Source organism: Macaca fascicularis, chromosome 1, assembly GCF_037993035.2.
Source record: "Macaca fascicularis isolate 582-1 chromosome 1, T2T-MFA8v1.1".
Taxonomy (NCBI): domain Eukaryota; kingdom Metazoa; phylum Chordata; class Mammalia; order Primates; family Cercopithecidae; genus Macaca; species Macaca fascicularis.
The window spans coordinates 198102176-198126766 of NC_088375.1; the positions used below are offsets into that span (position 1 = coordinate 198102176).

Sequence of the window (24591 nt, forward strand, 5' to 3'; positions counted from 1 at the left end):
CAATATGTGTTGAAGATCTTTCCCCGCCAGCACATCTCAAGTATCTCATTCTCTTTTAGCAGCTGCATAATATTTCACAGTACAGTGTGGCGTAGTTTATTTAATCATTCCTTTATTGAAGGACATTTTGGTGGTTTCCAGTGTTTTTGCGATGACAAACAATGCTTTGATAAACACCCTTGTGTGCTTCTCTTGATGCTCCTGTAAGAGTGCTTTTTCTGGGATGGATAATGAGTTGCAGAATTGGGAGGCTGAAGGGCATGTACACTTTTAATTTTACGAGATGCTGGTGAATTACCTTTATAACCAGAAAAGGGCACTAACAATAAAGAACAAGAAGAAATTCCCCTGCCCTGCCTCCCAGAAGAACCATGAGGATATTGATACTGAGGCGGCTGGCACAGCTGTGTTTGCTAAACCACTGCCTGCTGGGGCATGGATGCTCCTTGCTTCCCAGGCTGACTGTCCCTCTCCTCCTGTGCCAGGTTCAGCCCTTATGAGTGGTACGATGCTCACCCCTGCAACCCTGGCTCTGAGGTGGTGGAAAATAACTTCACTCTGCTTAACAGCTTCTGGTTTGGAATGGGATCCCTGATGCAACAAGGTATGCACCTCTCCCACGGCCTCCTTTTCCAGGGTCTCCTTTCCCCAAGGGGTCTTCAGCCTCTTTGGCATCAGCAGAGCCAGCCCATACCTCTAGGGTCAGCCTTAGACCCTGATGAGCCAGCAGAAGGTTGGAGAGACAGATATCCAGGTGTGTGCCCTTGCCCCAGACCCCCAACTTCCACCTCCACTCTGGCTGGAGCTGGCTCAGGGTCTGAAGCTAAGACCTAAGGTCTGAAGCTAAGGGCATGCAGGATGCATCCCTCACCACCTGCTCCAGCTGAGATGGACATAGAGCACCCTGCTGGCTGCGGCTGACCCTGCCCATGGCCTCATCACCACACAATCCAGCTGAGCAGGTTGAGCTGTGGATGGAAGGAGACTAGAGGCAGGGAGGCTGGGTGGGAGGCCACTGCAGGAATGAGGTGATAAGACCTGAGCCTGGTGGTGGCCCTGGGAGTGGAGGGCAGAAATGCACTAAGAGAGCTTCAGGATACACGGTGGATGGAACTCCGTGGCCGCTTGGCTGTGAGGCTCCTGAGAGTAGGAAGGATCATGGCTGAGTTGGGGACTTCAGCCCAAGTGCTTCAAAGATGAGATACACAAAAGGATGCAATTCTCTTACATCCTCTGGAAGGAGGGCCAGTGTGCTTTGGAAATATCTGCAGCTACTCAAATATCTCAGAAAGCAGAGCACCTGCTCTAACTGCCGGGAGTCAGATGCAGAGACAGTAGGGAGCAAGAGGGCAAGCACAGGGAGAGGGGATCACCAGCCAGGAAAGACCCCCAGGAAGGACACCACCCCGTGGTCCTGCCGGCCACAAACCAGGTGCTCACTGCCTCTGCAGGTGGAGTCCCATGTCCAGAGTCTCTTATCTTAGGGAGTGCAGACAAGTCTCTGCCTATTAGAGTTTCACTGAGCGACCTACCTAAGGGGCAGGCAGGGAAGGGGGAAGGGGCTTCAAGGGACAGAGAAAATGTCCTTGTCCCTCAGTCATCTGTGTATAACCTTCACAAACCCTGGTCCTCAGTAGACATCCATCAGCAAATGCCAAACAAATGAGCAAATGGCATTATCCCAATGTGTCCTGGGCACCCATTACATGCCAGGCTCTGCGCTGGGTACTTGAATGAAGGAGGAGAGGAAAAAAGTAAATCTGTCCCACATGTGAGAAACCTCTCGGCCATGGCAGAGGCCAGGGCAGGGACTTGGGCAGAGGTCTGGCAAGCCTGGCAGAACTCACCAATCAGGTGACTCAAATAAGGTGCTCCCTCTCTGAGAGCAGCCCAAAGCCTGGTTTGGAGAAACCAGGGGAGGCTGGGAGTGTCCAGTTTGGGAGGGGACATGGAGCCTCAGTGGTCTCTAGCAGCTAGGAAGTGACAGGCAACTTTCAAGGGAAGTGTCTCGATCTGTCCTTGCTATTAATGCGTGTCCTGGAGCCTCACCTTGCTTTTTTGTCTATCATCTTTGTTCGGTGACAGTTGGGAAAGACCTGGAAGCCCCTCAATGCAGTAATAGCTTCTCCTCTTCCACCTCCTGCTGCTATTCAAAGCACTGGCCCCTGATGTATTCTCCGTGTGGTTTTGATTAGGAGGGAGAAAAATAGTTATGTATTTGAAAAACTCTCCCTTGAGTGACTTCTTTGAGGAAAAAAAAAAATCATCCATATCAAAGCAGACGCTTTTCAGATTGCAGGTCCAAATATTCTGGAAAGTTCAGGAGTCACTCGCAATTTAAATCTCTTGAAAGCCAACTAGTTAATTACTTCAGTTAGAAGGTGTCATCTCTATTGTGCTCCACACCTAAGGTTGGGGAAGAAAAGTGATATATTTCGGCAAAGAGCTTCAAAAAGTGTTGGTTTTTTTTCCCCTCCTGCAAAGCACCGCATAGCAATCTTGTATTTGTATACCATTTGTATTTCCAATGCAATTTCTTCTCAAATTATATCATTGCAGCACCACAGTATTTATGTGAGGCTGGGACAGAGGAAGGACAATTCTTCATGTTTTGCAGAATTTTGCAGAGAGGAGAAGTATCAGGCATAAGATCACATTGAGAGTTGGGAGCAGGATTCACTCAAGAACCCAGGGGTCCTGACTCACAGGTGTTCTTAAGCTGGGACCACATAAGTGGTCTATGGTTAGGCATCTGAGGTTTTGATGAGCCTGTGAAATGTGAATGTATGTTGTTCTAGAAGAGCGATCCTTAAATTTCAGCTGCGTCAGAATCATCTGGAGAGCTTACTCAAAACATATTGCTGGTTCTCACCCTCAGAAATTACTGAATCAGTGAGTGCTGGGGAGAGGCCCAAGAATGTGCATTTCTAACAAGTTCCAGGTGGTGATGTTGCTGCTGGTCCAGAGACTACACTCTTGAGAACCACTGGTCTTGGGAAAGGGCCTTAGCTTTCATTAGAGTATCAGAGGAATCCGTGACCTAGGGGACTTGAGCAGCGCTAGTCTGGATGTTGTAAGGGACTGCCTATATCCTCTTTTCGCCCAGGGTCTGAGCTGATGCCCAAAGCCCTGTCCACACGCATCATTGGTGGCATCTGGTGGTTCTTCACGCTCATCATCATCTCTTCCTACACGGCCAACCTGGCTGCCTTTCTGACCGTGGAGCGCATGGAATCACCCATTGACTCTGCTGACGACCTGGCCAAGCAAACCAAAATCGAGTATGGGGCTGTCAAGGATGGGGCCACCATGACCTTCTTCAAGGTGAGGCCCTCTCCCTTCTATTGCAGCACCATGAGCTGATCCTCTCCAGACCCTTTACTGAGCAGAAGAGGAAAGGGCATCTCTGCCCTTCCCTAACCACGCATGGCCAATGGGTCAGAATCCCCCAGGCCTCAGCCCCACCTTGTTTGGACTAGTTGACTTTGGGGAGCTGTGGTGACGTGGGCCAAATGGGTTGGCCTCAACACAAATCCTAGAAGTTTCTGTGCCTGAGATGAGCAATGTGAACATGTTACGATTCCTTAAGTCATAAGAAGGAGACAGGTGGAGAGAGGGGCCTGGAGAAGGGGGAAGCAGGGGAAGAGCTGCCCAGACACACAGGCCCTGGGGGCTCCCTGCGTTGGCTTCAGATCTCAATGCCATCCATCTCGAGGAAGCTAGTCTGAGGTCGGGGAGACGGCAGCAGGGCCAAATCTTGAGAGGAAGGGAGGAGGTTTAGAACTTGAACAAGTGTTTACAGACATTACTGAGCATGTTACACTCTAAGAATGCTAGCGTCAGCAGATAAAGTCCCTGTCACCTGCTCAAGTGACTGTTCTAATGGGATCTGGCCATGATTTCATTGCTCCTCCTGCTCTGTGAAGTGTTGGCTCAGTGCCCTCATGTTTTCCACTTTCTACTGTAGTAGCTGAGGGCTTAGGAGACTCTGGCTGGCCCCGAGAACCAGAAGCTGCAAAGGTTCTCCCAGAAATTAAAGTAGTAATAACAGTAGCTACTGCCACTGAGATCTCACAGTAGGCCAAGCCTGTAGTAAATGCTGGGCCTCATTTAATCTTCGTGATTAAATCCTGGGAGGCTGATACTCGAATTATTTCTACTTTCCATGTGTGGAAACTGAGTCCCAGAGCAGCTAAGTGGCTTGTCCAGGACGCCCAGCTGGAGGAGCCAGGTGATACCCAGGCCTGCCTTCCTCGAAGCCCCTGTTTTACAACAGTGGTTCTTAGACCTGGGTGTGCATTCAGATCACCTGGAAGACTTGTTGAAACACAGCTTGCAGGCAGGCCAGGCACAGTGGCTCACGCCTGTAATCCCAGCACTTTGGGAGGCCATGGTGAGCAGATCACGAGGTCAGGAGTTCAAGACCAGCCTGGTCAATATGGTGACACCCCATCTCTACTAAAAATACAAATTACAGGTGGCGCCGCACCTGTAATCCCAGTTACTGGGGAGGCTGAGGCAGAAGAATCGCTTGAACCCAGAGGCGGAGGTTGCAGTGAGCCGAGATCGCGCCACCGCATTCCAGCCTGGGTGACAGAGGGGTTGGGTGGGAAAGCCTTCTACCTCCTGGGCACTGCAGCCCTCCAGCACTCTCTCCCCTCCCCGCTGCCCAGCCCCCACCATGTCCCTCTTTGAGGTTGGAAACAGCCTTGTAGTGAAGAGACAGCGAGGGAGGAAAGGAGCTTCCCTCTTGGATGTTGCCAAGAGGGATGTTGGTTGACTTGCTTAAGAGGTCACTACTGTGTATTTAGAGTGAGGGGAAGACAACGGCATTATCAAAGGCATGTTGGGAGCACTATGGGACTCTGTATGTGTTCCTGCCTATGAGTGAGTAGGTGAGGATGTGTATACATGCATGGCTTCACATGGACATGTAGCAGTATATAATATGTGGGAATGTGCATGTGTGTGTGTGTGCACACATGTGCCTGTGCACAACTCTGCCTGTGTGGGGACATGTGTGTATTTGTGCTTGGACATGTGTCTGCATCTATGTGTATGTGTGCTTGAACATATGGGTGATGCATGTCTGTGATCTGAGCACGTGGACACGTGCCAGTGAATGTGTACAAGTGTGTACCAGAAGGTCTACATGTATATGTGTACAGAGAAAACACATGTGTCTGTCTGCTTGGATATCCTCATGGGTATGTCTAGATAAGTGGAGGGCAGATGGGCCTGTGTGTGTGTAATGGCCTGCTTATGCATGATACGTGTGTGTATACTAGCCTTTGTGCGTGTATGCCTGTGTAATGGCCTACGCATGCATGAATCTCTGTGTGTGTGTATAATGGCCTGTGCATACATATGTATCTGCGTGTGCATGTATAATGATCCATGCAAGTATATATGTCTGCATGTATGTGTGTATAATGGCCCGTGTATGCATATATGTCTCTGTATGGTGGTGGGGGGTCTGCGTATGTGTATAATGGTCCATGCATGCGTACGAATGTGTCTCTGGGCGTGTGTGTGTGCATAATGGACTGTGCATGCATATGTGTCTGCATGTGTGTGTGTGTGTGTGTGTGCGTGCACACACATGCTTGCCTGCTCATGCCTATCCCCAGGCTGTGGCCCAGCCCTTTGACTGTGCCAGAGCATCTCTCATGCATAACGCATGAGCCCATCTCTAAGCAGGGCTCCCGATCAAAGGGAAATGGCATAAATAAGCCTGGTGCAAGCTCATTGCTGCTGATTGGATGTCCTTGTCTCCCTCCATGCTAAGATGCTCAGATTGGCTTCCCAGAACCTAGTCCCAGCTCCCCACTGAGCTGCTGCCCTCAGCATCAAGCAGCACCTCCCGCAGCCTCCTCTGCCCTCACCCACCTTCCCTGCGAATGGCACAGTGAGGAGGGCAGAGGAGAGATACAAATGCTGTCACCTAGCTGGGATGCTGGGGCTTCATGAGCCCATGCTCACAGGAGTCTGTGGGTCAGAAACAACAACTCCACACCCCCTGCATAACCAACTCCACTTTATTGCTCTCCCTATGGTCAATTAATTCCTCTTTATGCCGGCCACATTGTCTCCTGCCTTAATTCAAGTGAAGTTCTCCTTGCCCAGGTTCCCTGTCATCGGCAGCAGCAATGGGACTGTTACTTATGGGAGAAGAGCCTGAATGTAGATACATTAACTTGCCCCCACCTGAGATGATGAGCTAGAAGCACCACTACCCCCTGCCCCCGCTGAAGGTCCCTGGATGAACCAATTCCCTGCCTTGCCACCCCCCTGCCCTCTGTAGTTGGACTTCCTAATTAGACCTTCCTCCAGACCAGGTGATAGCCTCCTGGTTAGCACAGAATGTTTGCAGGTTAGAGCTGGAAGGAGACCTGAGATTAACCTAGAGAAACAGGCCCAGCCCATTATCACACAGCAGATCAGTGGTGGAGCCGGTTACAAGGTCAGACATTCTGTCTTCACGCACAGTGCCCTCCCCTACATCCACTCTAGGGTCTTCTCCTTGAGAGGTGGTCCTCCCCTGCCCGTGAGAGTCTATGGCAAGGCTGCACTACTGTTGAACAGGAGGCAGCTCCCGGAGGAGCCATCAGATGTCTGGGAGACATTGGCAAAGTCAACAATAACAGTAACACTTAATGAACACTTACTTTGTGCCAGGCACCATTCCAAACACTTTACCTGTATTTGTTTATTACATCCTCAATAACAGCCCTGGAAGGTAGATTATTATAATCATCTCCATTTGACACATGATGAAAGGAAGACCCAGAGAGGCTAACTGACTTGCCTAAAGTCCCACAGCTAGTGAAATGCAGAGCTGGAATTTGAACCCAAGCAGCCTGGCTCTAGTACCTATGCTCTTGGTCACTGTGTTCATATGGCTTCTCTAAGGACCCAGCCACAGTCCTCAGGAGGCAGTTGGGGAAAAGTGAAGCCACAGTCAGTTGACCACATACGCAGCCCTGCACAGTCCTGGCACGTCGTAGTTGCTCTAATAATACATGTTGAGTGGATGCTGTTGTTGAGTGAAAGGATGGGATTTAAAGATGGCAGTAGCCAAGTGGCACAAGTGCAGGAGACAATATCAAGGACTAAGAACCAAGTGGGCAGCCTGTATTGAAGGTCCAGAGTGCAGGACAGATGAACTTGATTTCTGTGGTTAGCATGTTCCTGGTTAAGCAGCACACAGTCTTTAAAAACTCCCTGACTGAGAGTAGAACTCACAAGGGAGAGAAAACCTGTTTCTGTCTGAAGACAACAGCAGCAGGAAGCGGGACGCTGGGCTCTCGGGGGTCTCTCGATCCCTTGCCCCCACCCTGCAGCCCCATCATTCCAAAGGAAATTTCATTTGAAGAGTTGTCAGGGAGCAGCAGACATCACAAACAGTGTCTCCTGTGTCGTCCTTCCTCCGTCTTGGAAGATAAAAATTAATTAGGAGATGAAAAAGGAGGCCTTTGAAAGCACTGTTTGGCTGTAAAAATATGTAGGCAAAATGTAAAGGAGAACATTGCGAAAGCGTGTTCTTTGCAGGGAAGGCCACACAGCTTTGATGAGAGAGGAAGTTGGAAGACAGCTTCTCCAACCACTTAGACCTTTTTCAGTGCTGGGGGTGAGGGAGCACCTAACAGGTGAGAGGGATAGTGGCTTAGGGAAGGAGTGGGAACTAGGGGCCCGAGAATGTCAGGTTACCTGGGCCCGTGGCCATTGTCAGGCCCCCCTCCTTGCACAGCTTCAGTCCTAGCATCTGACCTGGGCATGCTCTCAGAGAGGTCACCCGGCCCACCCCCTGCCTCCCAGCTACATGACAGACCCTTCCCTGAGCTGGAGGGCCTAGGAATATGCTCCCCAAACTCAGCTTCCAGCTTCTCCTGACCCATCTGCTGGCCTCTCTCACATACAGCCTTAGCCCTGCCTTCAAGCAGAAGCAGGTAGGGGGACCAAAACATAATGCCCAGGCAAAATTCAGTGTGGTGCCGCCTGTCGTCATCAAGTTACATCAGTTTTAAAGTCAGACAGACCAGGATTTGAGTCTGGGGTGATGTCTCTGCTGGTGACCTTAGCCAAGTCACTTCACTTCTCTGGGCTTCCATATGCTCCCCTGTATGACATAGATACTTATTTTCACCATGCAGCAATTGGCAAGAGGGTTCAGTGAGCTCCTGTATGTACAGTGGTTAGCTCAGAGCCAGGCATACAGGAGGACTTAGGTCAAAGGCTTTCTCTTCTGCAGAGCCCTCCGGTTGGCTGAACACAAGCCAGAGAAGCAGGCTGGACACTTTCCTCTTGCCCCGAATTTCCCTCCTGGGGCAGATTACTTAACTGGAGCACACTGGAGATGACCAGCTAATGGGCACCCACTTTGTGGAGCTCTTGAGATTATTAAATGGGATAATTCGTGTATTTACCTCACAGCATTACCTGGCACAAAGTAGGCATGCAGTGAATGCTAACTTTTTATTGTTTATTGTTGCAGACTGGTGATATACAGGCCTGTGCAGCCCATAGACATGATTTGGAGGGGCCACACATTGCTTATTAATATATGCATATTTTTTAAAAGCATCAATTGCAGGAGTTCTCAGCAGCTGAGAGGCAATGTTTATCTCCAGTTTACAGACTCCCACCCAGCCTTCTTTAGTTACTTCAATACCCAGCCTGGCCCCTGTCGGCATTTGAGTTTTTACCCCGTTAAGTGCCGTAGCCACTCAGCACTATAGAGAATTTTCTCCCCAGTTTCTAGATGAGAAAACTGGGCCTTAAGGAGAATTAAGGAGCCTTAAAGGAAAAGAGTGACTCCGGCCACCTATGGAGCCTTAGAGGCGGGCTCAACACTTAGAGGTATTCAACACTTCACACCCTTTGTCTTGTTCAATGTTCACGATCACCCTAAGTAGCAGGTACTCTTACAACACCCGTTTTACAGATATGGAAAGTGAAGCTCAGAGAGGTGACGTCACTTGTCTGTGGTCACAGAAGGAGCAGGCATTTGAGTCCAAGCTCGTGTGACCCCAGAGTGTAGTAGAGCTGACCCCTCTCACTACCTCCACCCCCAGCCTGCAGTCCCCCACAAGCAAGCCTCAGGCATGTGCAGCCAACAGGGTCCGCTGCCAGGATCGGGGGTGAGCAAGGAGCTAGACTGTCCTTAACAGGGGGACTGTAGCAGCGGGCAGAGGCAGTGGACTCCAAAGAGGCCTCCTGTCTCCATAGAAATGACCCAAGAGAAATGATTAACTGCTCAAGTCCATGGATCCAGTAAGGCCAAAGATTCCACACTCAGAGATAAGAAAGCCATTTAATATGGAAAAAGGTCTCCTTTCCAGGATGGAAAACACCCAAGGTCTTGTATGCAATCCCATCGCTACTGCATCTCTGCACACATTCCCTGAAACTCAGCTCCCTTTTGAATTGCTATATATATATGTAGACTTATATACATTCTCTTGTACAGAAATGTTAAATTCTCAAGATTAAGTATCTTCAGTCAGGGAAAATCAATTTGCTTCTTTGAGGAGGCTGGAATTGAAAGTCGTGAGCCTGGAATTTACTTTCTTGCCAATTTTACTGATAAAAAAAGCATCTCTGTCCTGGCACACCGCCGTGTATTGGTTGTTCCAGATGATTCCATTAGTTGATTTGGGTGACTAGCCCTGAAACAATCCTTAGTAAGGTTCTCTCCAGGGCCAGGACAGGCAGGACGACACAGGAGCTGTAGGTATGTGGGACTTTATTCCCTGGGGTGGTGATGATAGCTGTGGCCAGTGATGGCAACTCAGGCCTGTGATGGCAACTCTTCCAGAGATGGGAGAGAGGAACCTGGGGGTCCATGAAGGGCCCTGGATTTATCTATCCCTGCTTAGATATGCCAGAAGGAACCCTTTCAGGGTTGTGCCCCAGAATCACTGAACTACTCAAGGACAGAAGGACAGCACTTAAGGGGAAGCAGAGACCATGTGCAGATGAGGTTGAGAATGGGGGCCCCAAGGTAGAAGACGAGGGCAGTGGGGACCATTCTAGGAAAGCAGATTTCAGACACATCTACCTGAAGGTGATGGAGATAATAATTTAGTTGGTACTGGAGCCAGGAGTCTCTTAAAATTAACGTCACAGCCAGCTTCATGCCTTGTTTTCACCTTCCATCTCCACTGGCCCAAGCTCTCTGTTGTCCTTTCCCATCCTCCTCATTCAGTTCCTTTACCCACTGGTACCTTTCTTGTGTCTTTCCTCAGAGCTCATCTGCCTCAACACTCCCTTCAGCCCCCAACCGAATTTTCTGTCTCCATCTATGGTGTTGTGTTACTGGAAAGAGCATATGGTTTGGTGTCAGGCAGGCCTGTATATAAGAGGAATAAAGTGTTGGGGTATGGGGAGGATACAAGGAGGAGTTTAGAGAAAGAGAAGTTCTTAACCCATTCTGAGACAGAAGGAGTAGGTGGGGCTTCCTGAGTGATTCATTGTCAAGTTACTTTTCTAAGGACTTGAGATTTATTGGATGGATGACTGAGAGGGTGGGTGACATGGGAGAGTGAGTGGGTAAGATGGGTGAGGAGGAGAAAGGGATGGATGATTGGGGGATGGATAGGTAGGTAAGAGAACAGATGGATGGATGGATAGATAGATGGTTGGATAGATGGTTAAATGGATGGATAGATAAGTAATAGGTGGATAGTCAGAGTAGTTGAATTAACTAGTGTGTAGATGGTATGGATGGTAGCATGATCAGATATGTTAGTGGATGGGTGGGTGAGTGGTTGGATGGATGGATGATGGGTGGGTGGATGGGTAGGTGGGTGGATGTGTAGGTGGGTGGATGGATGGATGGATGGATGGATGGATGGATCTATGGGTGAATGGATGGGTTGACGGGTGGATGGAAGGATAGATTAGATGGGCAGATACATTAGGAGGTCTGATTGCTTCATCTACCTTTGGTTCTCACCTCTAGTAGAAGAGGGAGAATTGGGAAAGCAGAAGAGACAAGGATGGAAAGGAGCTGAAGAGCCGCAATCACTGGAGGGAGAAAAGTATTTAGGTTCCAATAACCAGGATGGTAGAGTATCGGGAACATGTGTATCTGGCAAAGCAGGGATGACTGGACTAGGATACTTTGATTACAGGAATAGTTGGAATTGATGATTATTTGAAAAAGCAACTATATTGGGAGCAGAAGTCGCTTATGTGAGTATGTGGTTGAAAGGGTGTATAAGTTATCTATTGCTGCATACCAAATTACCTGAAACTTCATGTTTTAAAAGAACATTTGCTGTCTCACAGCTTGTGGGTCAGGAATCCAGGCAGTTTCACTGAGCCCTCTGGCTCAGGGTCCCTCATGGGGCTGTAGTCAAGGTGTTGGCTAATGCTACAGTTATTTTAAGGCATGTTTTCCAAGCTCACTGCATGCTTGTTGGCAGGACTCAGCTCCTCCCAGGTGATTGAACTAAAGGCTTCAGTTTTTCACTGATAGCTGGCCAGAGGCTGCCCTCTGTTTCTTGTCCTGGGAACCTCTCCATAGGGCAACTCACAACATGGCAGCCAGCTTCCATCAGAGTGAGACGAGCCAGAGAGAGTACCAGTCACAGTCTCTTGTAACCTAATTTTGGACATGACATCCCATCACTTTTGTGGGGAGTTAAAAGCAAGTCACTAGTTTCAGTCCACATTCAAGAAGAGGGGATTACACAAAGGTATGAATACCAGAGATGGGGATCACTAGGAGCTTTCTACAACAGGAGAATCTGGGGAGACAGCGAAATTGGAGGTGGAAGAATCTGCGTATCGGAAATTTTCCAGAAAATAAGAAACAACTGGGGAGGCAGAAGAGCTGAACATCAGGAAGATTTTTAAGGGCAAGAATATTGAGTGGGGCCCAACCTGGGCCACAGGAAGCACTGAGGTGGAAGAATAGCTGGGGAGGTGGAAGAATAGCTGGGGAGGTGGGAGAGCAGAGAGCACAAAAGGCTTAGAGGCAGGGATTGCAGAGGTAAGAGAGTCCTGCAGAGCTGGAGTAGCTGGAGAGCAGCAATGGCTGAAAGAAGGGCAGGCTGAGGACCAGGAGGGGCTGGGAGAGGCCAGTGAAAGCTGCAGGCATCTGGGCCCTTTCATGCCTTTGGCTTTGGGGCAGGTAAATTTGTAGGTTGGGGAGTGACTGCTTATCTGTGAAGGTGCCCCCAGCCCTGTTCCCAGAGGAGGCATCACCGGCACTCAGCTGACAATGGTGCTCAGATGTAATTCCAAGGAGTCCTGCCTGTGGCTTTGGGGCCCCTTCCTGTTCCCACTGCTCTTCCTCAGGACATGTTTGGGTCTCTAGAAGCCAGTTTAGGAGGGCACAGCCCTTGCCAGAGCTAGGAAGCACCGGGAGAATAGAAAGTACACTTTCCTCCCAGGCTCCACAGCCCCCTCCCAGCAGGCACGGCTTCTTCCCCATCCCCCTGCCCATGCCCCAGTCCTGCGCCAGCCTTTTCAAGTGCACCCTGCCATCAGGCACACTGGAGCTGGGCCGGGTGCCAGTCAGACAGGCTGACATCACAGACAGGCACAGCTAGACTTGGAACCAGCCGGGCTCAGTGGGGCCTGCAGAGCCACCTGTTCCCCTGAGATCAGCCAGGGCAGGGTTGACCCCTGCTGGGAGCAGGCAGTTGGCAAAGCACTAAGTTCCCAAGAAATCTCATGAATGCCATGCACCCTGGTCTGCAGTCTCCCCAGGCAGCAAGGGACACTCAGCCCTTGCCTTCCTCTCTCCTGGCCCCAGTAACCTCTCTGTGTCTCCCCAGGGCAGGCATAGCATCCTACCCCCTGGACCTGGTCTTAGGGATTATGGTTTGCTCATGCAACAGTGTCCAGCCCAGGACCCTACAACCCTGAGCGCTGGTGCAGCTAAAGGGGGCTTGCAGACTACCTCCTCTGACTGCTCTTACTTTTTTCCCCCTCTGCAATTTGCACCCTGTTCCTTCCTCACAGTAATGAAGTAGAACATGTTTGAGGCAAAATCTTCCCCTGAAACAGGACATAAAAGAGGCCTCCATTGGTTGAAGCGAAAGGGGAGGCCCAGGACCCACTCATCTTTGCCCCAGTGAGCAGCCGTCTCTCTTCCTCCACCCTCACAGTGGTTTCTGTGAGGCAGGGCAGCTGAGGGGTTAGGGGTATGGACTCCGGAGCCAGATGGCCTGAGTTTGAAGCCTGACTTTGCTACTTAGTGCCTGGGTAAACTTAGGCAAGTGACTTAGCTGTGCCTCAGTCTTTTTATCTGTAAAATGGAGCTCATGATGGTACCTGCCTCCTGTGATCGCTGTGAAGAATCAACGAGTTAATGCAGGTAGAGCACTTAGAACAAAGCCTGAACGTGCTAACTTTTAATAAATTTTAGAGAAAGAAAATCCATGTTTAAAGTCAGTTTGAAGACCACTCGTGCCATGGTCAGGGTTTCCAGGAAGCAGGCCTGAGTCTGCATTTCTGCTTTATCCCTCGCCGGCTGTGTGTTTGGGGACCTTTGCTCCCAGGGCCTCAATTTCTATATCGGAGCACCGTGTAGCACTCCCTTTCTCTGAAGACCGTAGACCGAGTTCAAGGCCCCAACCCCCATTGAGCAGGATATGCAGTGCTTGGTCCCTGGTGTGGCTAGTAACAGTGTGTGCATCACCCCTTCCCTCGCGGCCCAGAAATCCAAGATCTCCACCTTCGAGAAGATGTGGGCCTTCATGAGCAGCAAGCCCTCGGCGCTGGTGAAGAACAACGAGGAGGGCATCCAGAGGGCCCTGACGGCCGACTACGCACTGCTCATGGAGTCCACCACCATCGAGTACGTCACGCAGAGGAACTGCAACCTCACCCAGATTGGGGGACTCATTGACTCCAAGGGCTACGGCATCGGCACGCCCATGGGTGAGCAAGGGGCTGCGTGTGGGAGGGGCAGGGGTGTGGGCAGAGGGGGAGCTCCACCCCCGTGTCCACTCACGCTCCCTCTCGCAGCTCATTCCATGGGGCTGATAAAGGTGACATTTTCTTTTTCTCCCTTTTCTTTTCTTTCTTTTTTTCTTTTTTTTTTTTTTTTTAAGGCGGAGTTTCACTCTTGTTGCCCAGGCTGGAGTGCAGTGGCATGACCTTGGTTCACCGCAACCTCCGCCTCCTGGGTTCAAGTGATTCTCCTGCCTCAACCCCCCGAGTATCTGGGATTACAGGCATGCGCCACCATGCCTGGCTAATTTTGTATTTTTAGTAGAGATGGGGTTTCTCCATGTTGGTCGGGCTGGTCTTGAACTCCCGACCTCAGGTGATCTGCCCGCCTTGGCCTCCCGAAGTGCTGGAATTACAAGTGTGAGCCACCGCGCCCGGACATAGGTGACATTTTCTCAGCCCAGAAGCAGAGGGATGGAGCTGCATGCCTTTTGAGGGTGGCCCTGACCTAAGCAATGAGAGCTGGGACAGACACAAGGTTCAGGGACAGTTCCCAGAGGCCGTTCCTGCCTTCCCTCTCCTGCCCCTGCTGACGCAGCTCAGGGGCACTGGGCCTTCGGGGAGCCCACAGGGACTGATACACAATGGGTACGACCTCCCTGCTCAAACAGGACATTTCCACCCACCCAGATACCATGTGTTGATTTAAAGAGGACTCACAGGGATAGGGCCCCCCTTTTATGAGCTGATCCAGAGGGCTAGTGGTGGTGGCCTGACCAGGGTGTTGGCAGGGCCAAACACAGCATGGGCCACACGCCACTGATGGCTAGGAGTCCCTTCTCCCTGCTCAGGCTCCCCATACCGGGACAAGATCACCATCGCCATCCTGCAGCTTCAGGAGGAGGACAAGCTGCACATCATGAAGGAGAAATGGTGGCGGGGCAGTGGGTGCCCTGAGGAGGAAAACAAAGAGGCCAGCGCCCTGGGGATCCAGAAGATCGGGGGCATCTTCATTGTCCTGGCCGCCGGGCTGGTCCTCTCTGTGCTGGTGGCCGTGGGCGAGTTTGTATACAAGCTCCGCAAAACAGCAGAGAGAGAGCAGGTAAGCCTTAGAGCTTGGAGCCTGCACAGGACGTGGAAGGAGATCCACGCTGACTTCACCCTTCTATGTGCCAGGCACACAATAGTGTCTCATCGCAGCCTCACAACAGCTCACCCTGTATCCAGTGGGCCAGCAAGCCCTGCCACTCTACCTCTGTCCTGACCTAGCACTTTTTTCCATCGCTGTTGCCCCACCCCAGGCCAAGCCCCATCACCTCCTGCCTGGATTATGCCGCAGCCTTCAAACTGGCCTTCCAGCCTCCACGGTTCCCCAGCACCATCCACAATTCACACAGCAACCAGTGCCTTGTTTAAAACTTAACTCAAACCATATCATTTTCCTGCATAAAACCCTCCAGGGTAATTGTTGAAGGTGGGTGATGGTTGCATAGTGGTTCATTATACCGTTCTCTCTACCTTTGCATATATTTGGAAATTTCCATAATCAAAAGTTTAAAAAGGAAAAGTTAACAGGGTTGGCCCAAGCATATAGACAGTAGAACTAGGCTCAAGCCTTCTGATTAATTCAAGCATGGTCGGGCAGTAGTTCTGGGTCCCAGTAGCAAATTAGAATCACAGGGAGAAAGTTTTCAAGTGCTAATGCTCTGGACTCACTCCCAGAGACTCTCTGTTTTAATTGGTCTGTGGTGGAGCCAGCATTGTGCTTTTACAAAAGCCTGCAGGGTGATTTAAATGTGTGCCTGAGTTAAGGGCCGCTGGGCGGGGGGGGGGGGGGGGGGGGGGGGGGGGGGGGGAAGCACAACTCACAGAGAAGTTCAAAGAGATTGCAGTTAAGTTATATATAGAGGGGCCCATTATAAACAAGCAACTTACATATCCGTAAAAAACGAAATGGAATCCTCTATAACCAGCAAGCCTCAGTCAACAAAGAGGAGGGGAAAAGATAATACTCGATGTTGGAATTTGCAAGGGTGGAAGGGAAGGGACACTGTCCAGCATTGCTGAGGGAAGTCTATGCAGGTACTTTTCTGGAAGGCAACTTATGTTCAGAGTCTTCCACAGTATCCATACATTTTGGCCTATCAATTTCCACTTTTAGAAATGTACCATGTGTAAGTGGTCAAAGATAGACACGGTTTTATTTACAAGGAAATTTGCTGAAGTGTAAATTATAACACGAAAAGATGGCAGGGAGGGGTAAACACCTAAATGTCTAACAACAGAGAATGGTTCTCTGTTGATACAAAATTATGATACATCAAAAAAGAACAACAACCAAATTCTCTGAGAATTCCCATTACAGTTAAAAGGAGCTCCCGGCCGGGCGCGGTGGCTCACGCTTGTAATCCCAACACTTTGGGAGGCCGAGCCGAGCGGATCACAAAGTCAAGAGATCAAGACCATCCTGGCCAACACTGTGAAACCCCGTCACTACTAAAAACACAAAAATTAGCTGGGCATGGTGGCTTGCACCTGTAATCCCAGCTACTCAGGAGGCTGAGGCAGGAGAATCGCTTGAACCCAGGAGGCGGAGGTTGCAGTGAGCCAAGATTGGGCCACTGCACTCCAACCTGGAGACAGAGATTTCATCTCAGAAACACAGGAGCTACTCATTCCACCAAAAAGCCTAAAGGATCTATCTACTCCACTTCTCTGACCACCTCCTTCCCTCACTCTCTTCCCCTACTCTGCTCCACACACACTGGCCTCTTGTTCAGTCCTGAACACACCAAGCACATTTCTGCCTTAGGCCCTTTGCACATGCTGCTCCTGGAATGCTCCTCCCTCAGAGGGTATGTTCTTGACATCTTCTGGCCATTCTTGTTTCAGTTCCAATGTTACCTCCTCAAGTAGCCTTCATTACCTGCCCCCATTCCCAGTCCCTCTCTATCCCATTTCACTGCTTGATTCTCTTCCTAATAGCTATCACTGTCTGAAAGTATTTATTTGTTCACGTGTTCATTATCTGTTCCCTCCCATCGTTAGACTGCAAGCTCCCTGAGTGGTCTGCGACCTCATCCATCTTCTTCACTGCTGCATGCCTAACGCCTGGAGCAGTGCCTGGCACATAGTAGGGTCGCATTAAATATATGTGGAATGAAGAAAAGGAGGCAAGGAGGGATGACGTTCTGCATGTAGTAGGTGAGGAAAGGGAAGCCTGAAGGGGTCACAGCTGGTAGGAGGCAGAGCAAGAATTCAAAGCCTAGTCCCCTGCACACAAGTGACCTGGTGCTAGTGCCCTGGCCTCACTGGGTAAGTTGAGCTATCAACAGCCCCCACTGCCTTCCATGCAAGCTGCAGAACAACCTCTGGAAGCCACCATCATCAGATACCTGTGGGAAATGCTGCGCTCCTGCTGTCCCTCTTGGCTCTGTGCAGGGACCCAGGCCAGAAGGAGGTCCCTGACACCCAACAGCCCTACAGGGACCTGCCTCCCAGTTTCCCACCTCAAGAAACATGTGCTGAACTTCCCTGAGTGAGAAGATACTGATTCTTCCCCTTAGTTGGAAGCCCTTCCAGGAGAAAGTTTATCCATTCATTCGTCAAATGTTTCTTCAGTCCTGACCCTGGGCCAGAGCTAGTGCTTTGGTCAGGGCTCGGGAGTTGGGCTCATGGGGATAAAACTGGCTGGTTCCTGCCCTCTGAGTCCAGTGAAGAAAAACGGCATAGGTAAACCAGAGCTCCTCAGACGTTAATGTGCATGCCATTTAGAACCTCAGTTTGCTCATGTGTAAGTGAGGTTAAGATGATGCCTCACCTACCTTAGTCTCCAAATAAGAATGTCAGGTTTCGTAGACTGCTGCACAAACTAATCACCTTACAGGTGGCAGAGGGATGGGTGGGGTGAAGGTATGAGAAAGATGGGTAGCCTTAGCACAGACTCTGGGAGGAAGGGGCAGAACTGGCTGGAGTTACAGGGCCGGGCATCACTCTGTGCCCCTATTCCGACCCCTCTCCTCCACCCTTCTGCAGCGTTCCTTCTGCAGCACCGTGGCCGATGAGATCCGTTTCTCCCTCACCTGCCAACGTCGAGTCAAGCACAAGCCGCAGCCTCCCATGATGGTCAAGACTGACGCCGTCATCAACATGCACACATTCAATGACCGCCGGCTTCCCGGCAAGGACAGCATGGCCTGCAGCACATCTTTAGCCCCTGTGTTCCCCTAGGCACAGCTGGGGTGGGGACCACAGGCCTGGGGGCTGGGCAGAGGAAAGCAAAGGAGATTGGAAGGAACGTCCCCTGTCCTCACACTGGGCTTGGGGACCAGAGCTGCCACCTGCCTGTTGGGCCAGAAGCCTCCTGCCCTTACCTGCCAGGAAGCCAACAGGCTCTCAGGCCAGCTGCTTGGGCTTCGTCCTCCTCAGATCTTCTGTGGGTTTCTAAAGCTGCCAGCCGAGATAGCCAAGGCCAAAGGAAGCACATGCCTCTCTCAGGCCAAACTCACCCGCCCCTCTACTCTCCTCCAGAGTCAGAAGTTTCTGCCATGGCCCTGCAGAGGCCACAGAAAATGGAAGACATCTCTTATGTTACCATTTCTTCCCCAAGAGCCCAGGCCTCCGTCAGTTGACCATGAGGCCAGAGACACAAGCCTTTGGCGCCTTAAGGAAGTTCTAGCATGGCTGCCAATGGGAGTTCATGGTGAGGGATGCCCATCCCATATGCCTGGGCAGAAGGAAGACTTCATCCCTCTGGGGCTGTTCACATGGTCCTGATCTTCTGGACTTGGCACCACCCCTGGCAGCCCCTGTTTTGGCAGAGTTGAAGACAGAGTCACACGGGGAAAAGAGGAGCTTGGGGTATGGGAGAGAAGAGAATGCACAAACAGAAGTCGCCATTTTGGATTCTTATGGACAATGACCCAGTGGTTCCTAATGCTCTAGGAGGTCTCTAAGAATATAAGTGGGGAGTGGCCACAGAAAATTCTTCTCGGCTTTCTGGCCAGAGGAGAGAAGACCCCCTGAATCTCTAACAAAGGATGCCCAAAGACTCAGCCGATATTTGAAGCCCAGCAGAGGAAAAGCAGATTCAACGGAAGTCCCACCGGCTCTTGTGCCAATGGATCTCACCTTCCTGGTTAGCAAGTTGTTATCTAAACCCTGTTCGCATTTGGAAACCTGGGCTCTTTGCCATCTTCTCATCAACAATTCCCCATTCCTAGCTGGTTACCCTTGGCCTTCCTCTGTCTTTTTGAAAGAAAAGAGTTGATTGAAGTGAAAGTCAAGTTGCCCCTCCTCAAAAAGGAGTCAGTGTCCTACTACACAGGCTAACTTGGGGCTAGGTGGGGGAAACCAGAAGGGACCAAAAGAGCTTCTGGTCTCCTAGACTTACCAAATGTAGAGATGCTCCCCAGAAAAAGAAAGTTTCTAGGGACATAATATCATAGCTGGCAGAGGCCCCAAGGGTGGGGAGGAAGAAGCTGCCTCCTGGAGAATTAACCAAAGACCCCACACAGAGACACGAGGCCATCCTGGCCCCTTGTCTGTTGTCCAGAGCAACTGTGACCTTGTGGGGCTTGGGGAAGACAGCAGAGAAGTAGCAGCAGGTTGGGGACCAGCCAGGGGGTGGACCAGATGATCTATGAGTTCCAGCTTGCTGTGACGAATGCTCTAGAGGTCTGTAACTTTAAGAGTCTTGGAAAAGAATGAGACATGAAGGATTAGGAACAAAGTGTCCTTAAAGAGAACACGATGGGCCAGCAGGTTTGCCATGGCCAAGGATGGAGGGCAGGCTTTGAACAGTGCAGGGAGGTTCTGGGGATTCTGGATGAGAACTGGGGTACACCAGCCACTCCACTCCCACCTCTGTCCCGTGCTGCTTGGGAAGCCCGGTTAGGGAAGAGCTACATTTGGATCTCAAGGGCTTTCTCATCTGGGTGAAGGGTAATCTCTAGCAAAGCAGGAGACCACAGTGGGCTCATGTGATAAACACTGTCCCTCTTCCTGACTGTGAACTGCAGGGCCAAACCAGCGGGTGCCCAAAATCCCAGCAGTTCTGGCTGGCTATGTACATTGGACGAGGGAGAGGAGGGCTAGACACACACCAAAGCCCCATGCATGTAATGTTAGGAAAAGCCATGCTGTCATAAGCTTCAGGGTACCGAGGGCGTGTGCATGTGTGTCTGTGTCTTTGTGTTTGTATGTGTGAATTTCAGGGGCTGGGGCACAGGACAGATCTGGACATATAACATAGTCCAGGCCATGAAATAATAGGTGAATCCTTGGGGATCTGATGTGTGCATATGCGTGTGTATGTGTATCTGAGTGAGTTGGGGACGAGGGAGACAATCTGGGTGAGCAGCAAGGCCCCATATATGTAAAAACCAGAGAAGCCATGTCATGTTGGGGCCCTGGTGAGTATGCATATGTAAGCATGCATGCACACGTGTGTGCATGCTGGTGTGTGTGTGTGCATATGTACACTGAATGGCATAGGATGAAGGACAGGATCATAACTGCAGCTAGCCAAATATGCATAAAAGGAGAAGCCATGTCACTAAGGGGTCCGTGTGCGAGTGCATGTGCACACATGTGTACAGGCATGTGTGCACAGTGGGAAGCAGGGGGAAGGCCAGGACCAGAGAGTTGTGTGACATGGGTCAATGCGTGCTGTAGACAAGAAGTCATGTGGAGTTGAAGTTTCCGAGTGTATGCGGGACACACACATATGTTCCAGGTCACGGTGGAAGCAGAGACAGACAATCAGGAAGGCCAGGCACCAGGGTCTGTTTGCACTTCTGTCATGGGAGAGATCATTTGTCACAGAGAGTCACCAAGGTTGCACACTTGCCAGGAGATGGGGGCGCAACCCTTCGGGGGCTCATGGTGCTGATGCCTTTGCTGTAGACATCATGTCCTGTTTGAAGGGAAAACTTTTTTTTGTAATTCCCAGGTAACAGGATTCTAATGAAGGTATTTGCCAATTTGCTGTCAGCAAACACAATCATTAACCACCGTCTTATTTTGTCCAGTACAGTTTCATAGCACGTGCCTCATTCTTGCTCTTGTCTCACACATGTGTTGTGTGCGTGATGCTACATGAGCATGTTCTTCTGAGGCTATGCATATATGTGGATTGTGACAGGAGGAAGAAGTGGTGAGAATTTTTATAAAAGGAACAAAGAATAGTGGATAAATAGAGGCACAATTCAATTAGAGAAATCCCCCAAAAGGTACGGACTGGTCTTTAGACTCCTGTGTGGAAGCAGGAGGGCACGCTGCCTCATCTCCTCTCCCGTGCAAGCCTGGCATCCTGAGGTTCAAGTGTTGTCAGTGTGGCTGTTATTCGACTTCTGGTCAATGTCCTGCGTTTGTCCTACAGACCAGCCTAGTATTAAAAGTGCAGTGGGGACCACTGCTGCCCAAGCATGAGCTCTGTCCGGGGGGACTGAAAGTGATGCTACATCTGTGAGGGGGAATGGAGTAGGAAAGTGTTTCCAGTGAGGCAGATCTGGTGTTTTTTTAAGTTTAGGTCTGTCCTGCCAGTGGGCATGGAGCTGAGCTGGGGCAGTTGCATACGTGTGTGTGTGTATGTGTGTGTATGCACGTGTAGTGTGTGTGCACACACAGGCACTGAGAGGTGATGGGAAACATGAAAGCTTGTTTGGATGGAGCATAAGATGGAATCTGCCTGAACAGATACTGGACTGCCCCTGCGTGGTGCCACATGCCAGCCCTGAACAGAAGAATGTCCCCACCTCATCCCCAAATGCCAGTGCCTCCTCTCCACCTGCTCAAGCTGGCCAAGTTGAGGGGCAGTGGTAAGAAGACACTGACCCCACCACCCCTGCTGAGGCCCTGAGGCTTAAGGACAGTGAGCCCTCCCGATCACTCTCCACTTGTCCTGCTGCTGGTTTCTCTGCTCTGGACAGAAGAAAATCCTGAGAGCGTTGTCAGTGTTCAGGTGGCCCCATGCTGCAAGAGTCTCTCGAGAGGGGAGATGCCACCTTGGCCAATGTGCTGACTTTGAGTGTCTGAGGGGTAAGAGGGCCACCCCCTCCTCACAGCCAAGACTCTGTCTAAGCTGGAAGCACAATCTGGCTCCACCCCCAATCCCTGCCATGCCCCAGGCCCTGGAAAATGGGAATCCTGGCCCAGGCCAGGGGAAAGGGCCAAACGGGTTAGAAATTGCTCCCTCTCCACCAGGTGTGCGCTCACCAAGAACAATCAAAAGCTCCCTTTCTGCCTACTTTTCCAGGGATGGTGGGTCTGTGGGGTGGGTCACAGCTTCCACTTCGTCACTCAGCTTGAAGTTGGTCCCTCCCTGACCCACTCCCAGCTACATGCACAAACATCTGAAAGTAGGCTGGCCTCTGTGGCTCACATCTGGAATGTTCCTGTGTGGATACCCATCTGCAAAGGGGCTAGAGGTTTGAACAAACAGCTGCATGGACTTATCATCTGGGATGGGCCCAGCCCCATGGACAGATACAAGAAATAAGCCCAACTCTGTGGGCAGGTCTCTGGATTAGACACATCTGGAAGTTGCAGGTCAGGTGGACACATCTGGAAGGGGCCCGGCTGCTGGCCACCATGGAAGGGCCGTGCCCTCTGTCCCCATGGCAGTTTAAAGCAAGCCCTCCCTTCAGTCCTGAATTTGCCCTGGAGTTAAAATTTCAGAGCTGAGGTCGTACATGAAGTCACAAAACTTTTAGGTAGAAGGTTAATGTTCTGTACAATATATATATGAATGTAAAATATATATATATACTGTATATATATATATATGCACAGTGTATATATGACCTGTAGCCCATGTGTATACAACCCTTTCCTGCACGTCTGCACACAGAGTGTACATAACCCAGCCAGCATGGGTGGGGACCAGGTGAGAGATGGGGGCTGCAGCAGCAAAGTCTGGGACGGAGGTCTCAGAGAGCCCCTTGGGGTGAGGAAGGCCCTCCACACATCAGAGCTCCAGACCCTGAAGAAGAGGGCAGAGCTCCATGGTGCTGCCAGGTGAGTCCTGCACCGCCAGGGCCTCCTGTGGGAGGGGCAGGATTGGCCAACGGACCTCATCTCCATCCGAGCCTGTCTGAGGCAGGACAGCCGGGTGTGTCTGAGAAGCAATGTCATGCTAGTACTCAGCCCCTGTGCCAATATTACATTCTAGTTCCGGGGCAGTTCGTCAGGAGCAGAAGAGCTGGGAAAGAGCAGACCACTCCCCAGGCGTGTTCTCACATCTGCCTGCAGAATCGCAGGTAGGTTTCAGGCTCCACCTAGGATACCCTAGAAGGTGGGGCTAGTCTCGGTAGCAAAAGCCTCTGCCTCTGATTCTCACCCACTTGCAGAAGCAGTCACAACTTGCACATAACACAGCTCACAGCTAGGGAAAGCACCTGTTAAAGAGAATGCCCCCAGGGCATGGCCAGCATGCTGATACAGTGTTCCCATGCCCCTGTTATTGATCCTGTCCTCCTGCCTTCTAGAACAGTGGACCTCACATCACCTCCCAGATTGTCTCCATTTTATGAATCAAAACTCTGAGGCCTCCAGACATGAAGAAGCAGCCATAGATTCAGTCAAATGCCAGCCAAGGGTTTGCCTCACCTCAGACAACCTCCCCAGCCCCATTTGACCCAGAGACCAGCTGCCAGGGAGTGACCTCAGAGCCAGAGAGGTGAAAGATGAGAGGCAAGAAGGTAGCTCCTAGCCTAGCACGGGCCAGGCTCCATCTATCTGCCCTTCTGTCCCCTGCGGCATCCTGGCAGGGCAGCTGGCAGAGTGCCCCCTCCCCAGGAGGCTGCAGACCTCTGTCCCTGGCTCACCCAGATCGGTCTGTTCTCTGCAGTTCCATTCCTTTAGCCTCTTTTGCAGGTCTGAGCATCTCTGGAGCATGCAGGGGAGGAGATATCTGAAGTGGGCTTCCGTGCAGTCAGCAGCCTGCCCCAGCTTCGGCCTCGGGTGTCAGGCTGGTCTGCACTGAACTCTGGGTCTGCCTCTGGGGCCCTGACCAAGCACGCCTGACTCCAGCCCCATGAGGAGCATCCCGTCTTGGTTCCATAGGAATCATGGGCCCTCTTACCACTGTGCGTCAAGCCCCCATCCCATCTCTGCCTGGGCCGACTTCCTGGTTGGGCCTCCCATGGTAGGGGCCTCAGTTCCCAGGCTCTGGGCTGAGCCCCCAGGCAGCACCATGGGCCTCTGAGACCCTAGACCTGTCCCACCACCCAGACCAGAGTGCCTGGAAGCCCCCTACTCCCACTCAACATGGTTCCCACACACTGGTCTCTGGGCCATTCAGGGGATGCCCTTTGTGGACATGCAGAATTTCTATGAATATAGTTTTTTGTAAACATTTTGTAACAATTTGGGTTTCATAGTAACTGTGTTACTTGCCAATCATTCTAGGCTGATGTAAATAAATTTCCAAACAAATCCGATTATTTTCCTTTTTAAGACACTGTGATATATCAAAGTGCACAGTTTGCTGTATGAAGTAATATGGTTTTAAATTTTAAATAAAATGTTTCTAGAAAACTGGGCTCCCTTGAGGTGTGTTTTCTGTTTCTCTTCTCTCCTTAGAACCAGAAGGTGCTGGACGATGAACTTTTGTCATCTTCCCCCAGGTATGACTGTGTCCCAGGCAAGAGACACTGGTGCCCAGCAGGCGGGTAGCTCCGG

The 24591-nt window shown here is 51.0% G+C and overlaps 1 protein-coding gene across 2 annotated transcripts in view; it reads left to right on the top strand.

Moving 5' to 3' along the window:
* Window positions 1-24448, top strand: part of GRIK3 (glutamate ionotropic receptor kainate type subunit 3) — a 239649-nt gene extending 215201 nt beyond the window's left edge. Inside the window, exons 12-16 of one of the 2 annotated variants that reach the window (XM_065524897.2) lie at window positions 486-604; window positions 3107-3324; window positions 13674-13896; window positions 14760-15010; window positions 17944-21082. In XM_065524897.2, coding sequence (XP_065380969.1) covers window positions 486-604; window positions 3107-3324; window positions 13674-13896; window positions 14760-15010; window positions 17944-18138 — 1006 coding nt within the window. In that variant the 3' untranslated portion in view covers window positions 18139-21082. Of the gene's footprint in view, window positions 1-485; window positions 605-3106; window positions 3325-13673; window positions 13897-14759; window positions 15011-17943 lie in introns of both variants that reach the window. The other variant, XM_045374370.3, reaches the window with a different exon arrangement.
* The last annotated feature ends 143 nt before the right edge of the window (window positions 24449-24591 follow it).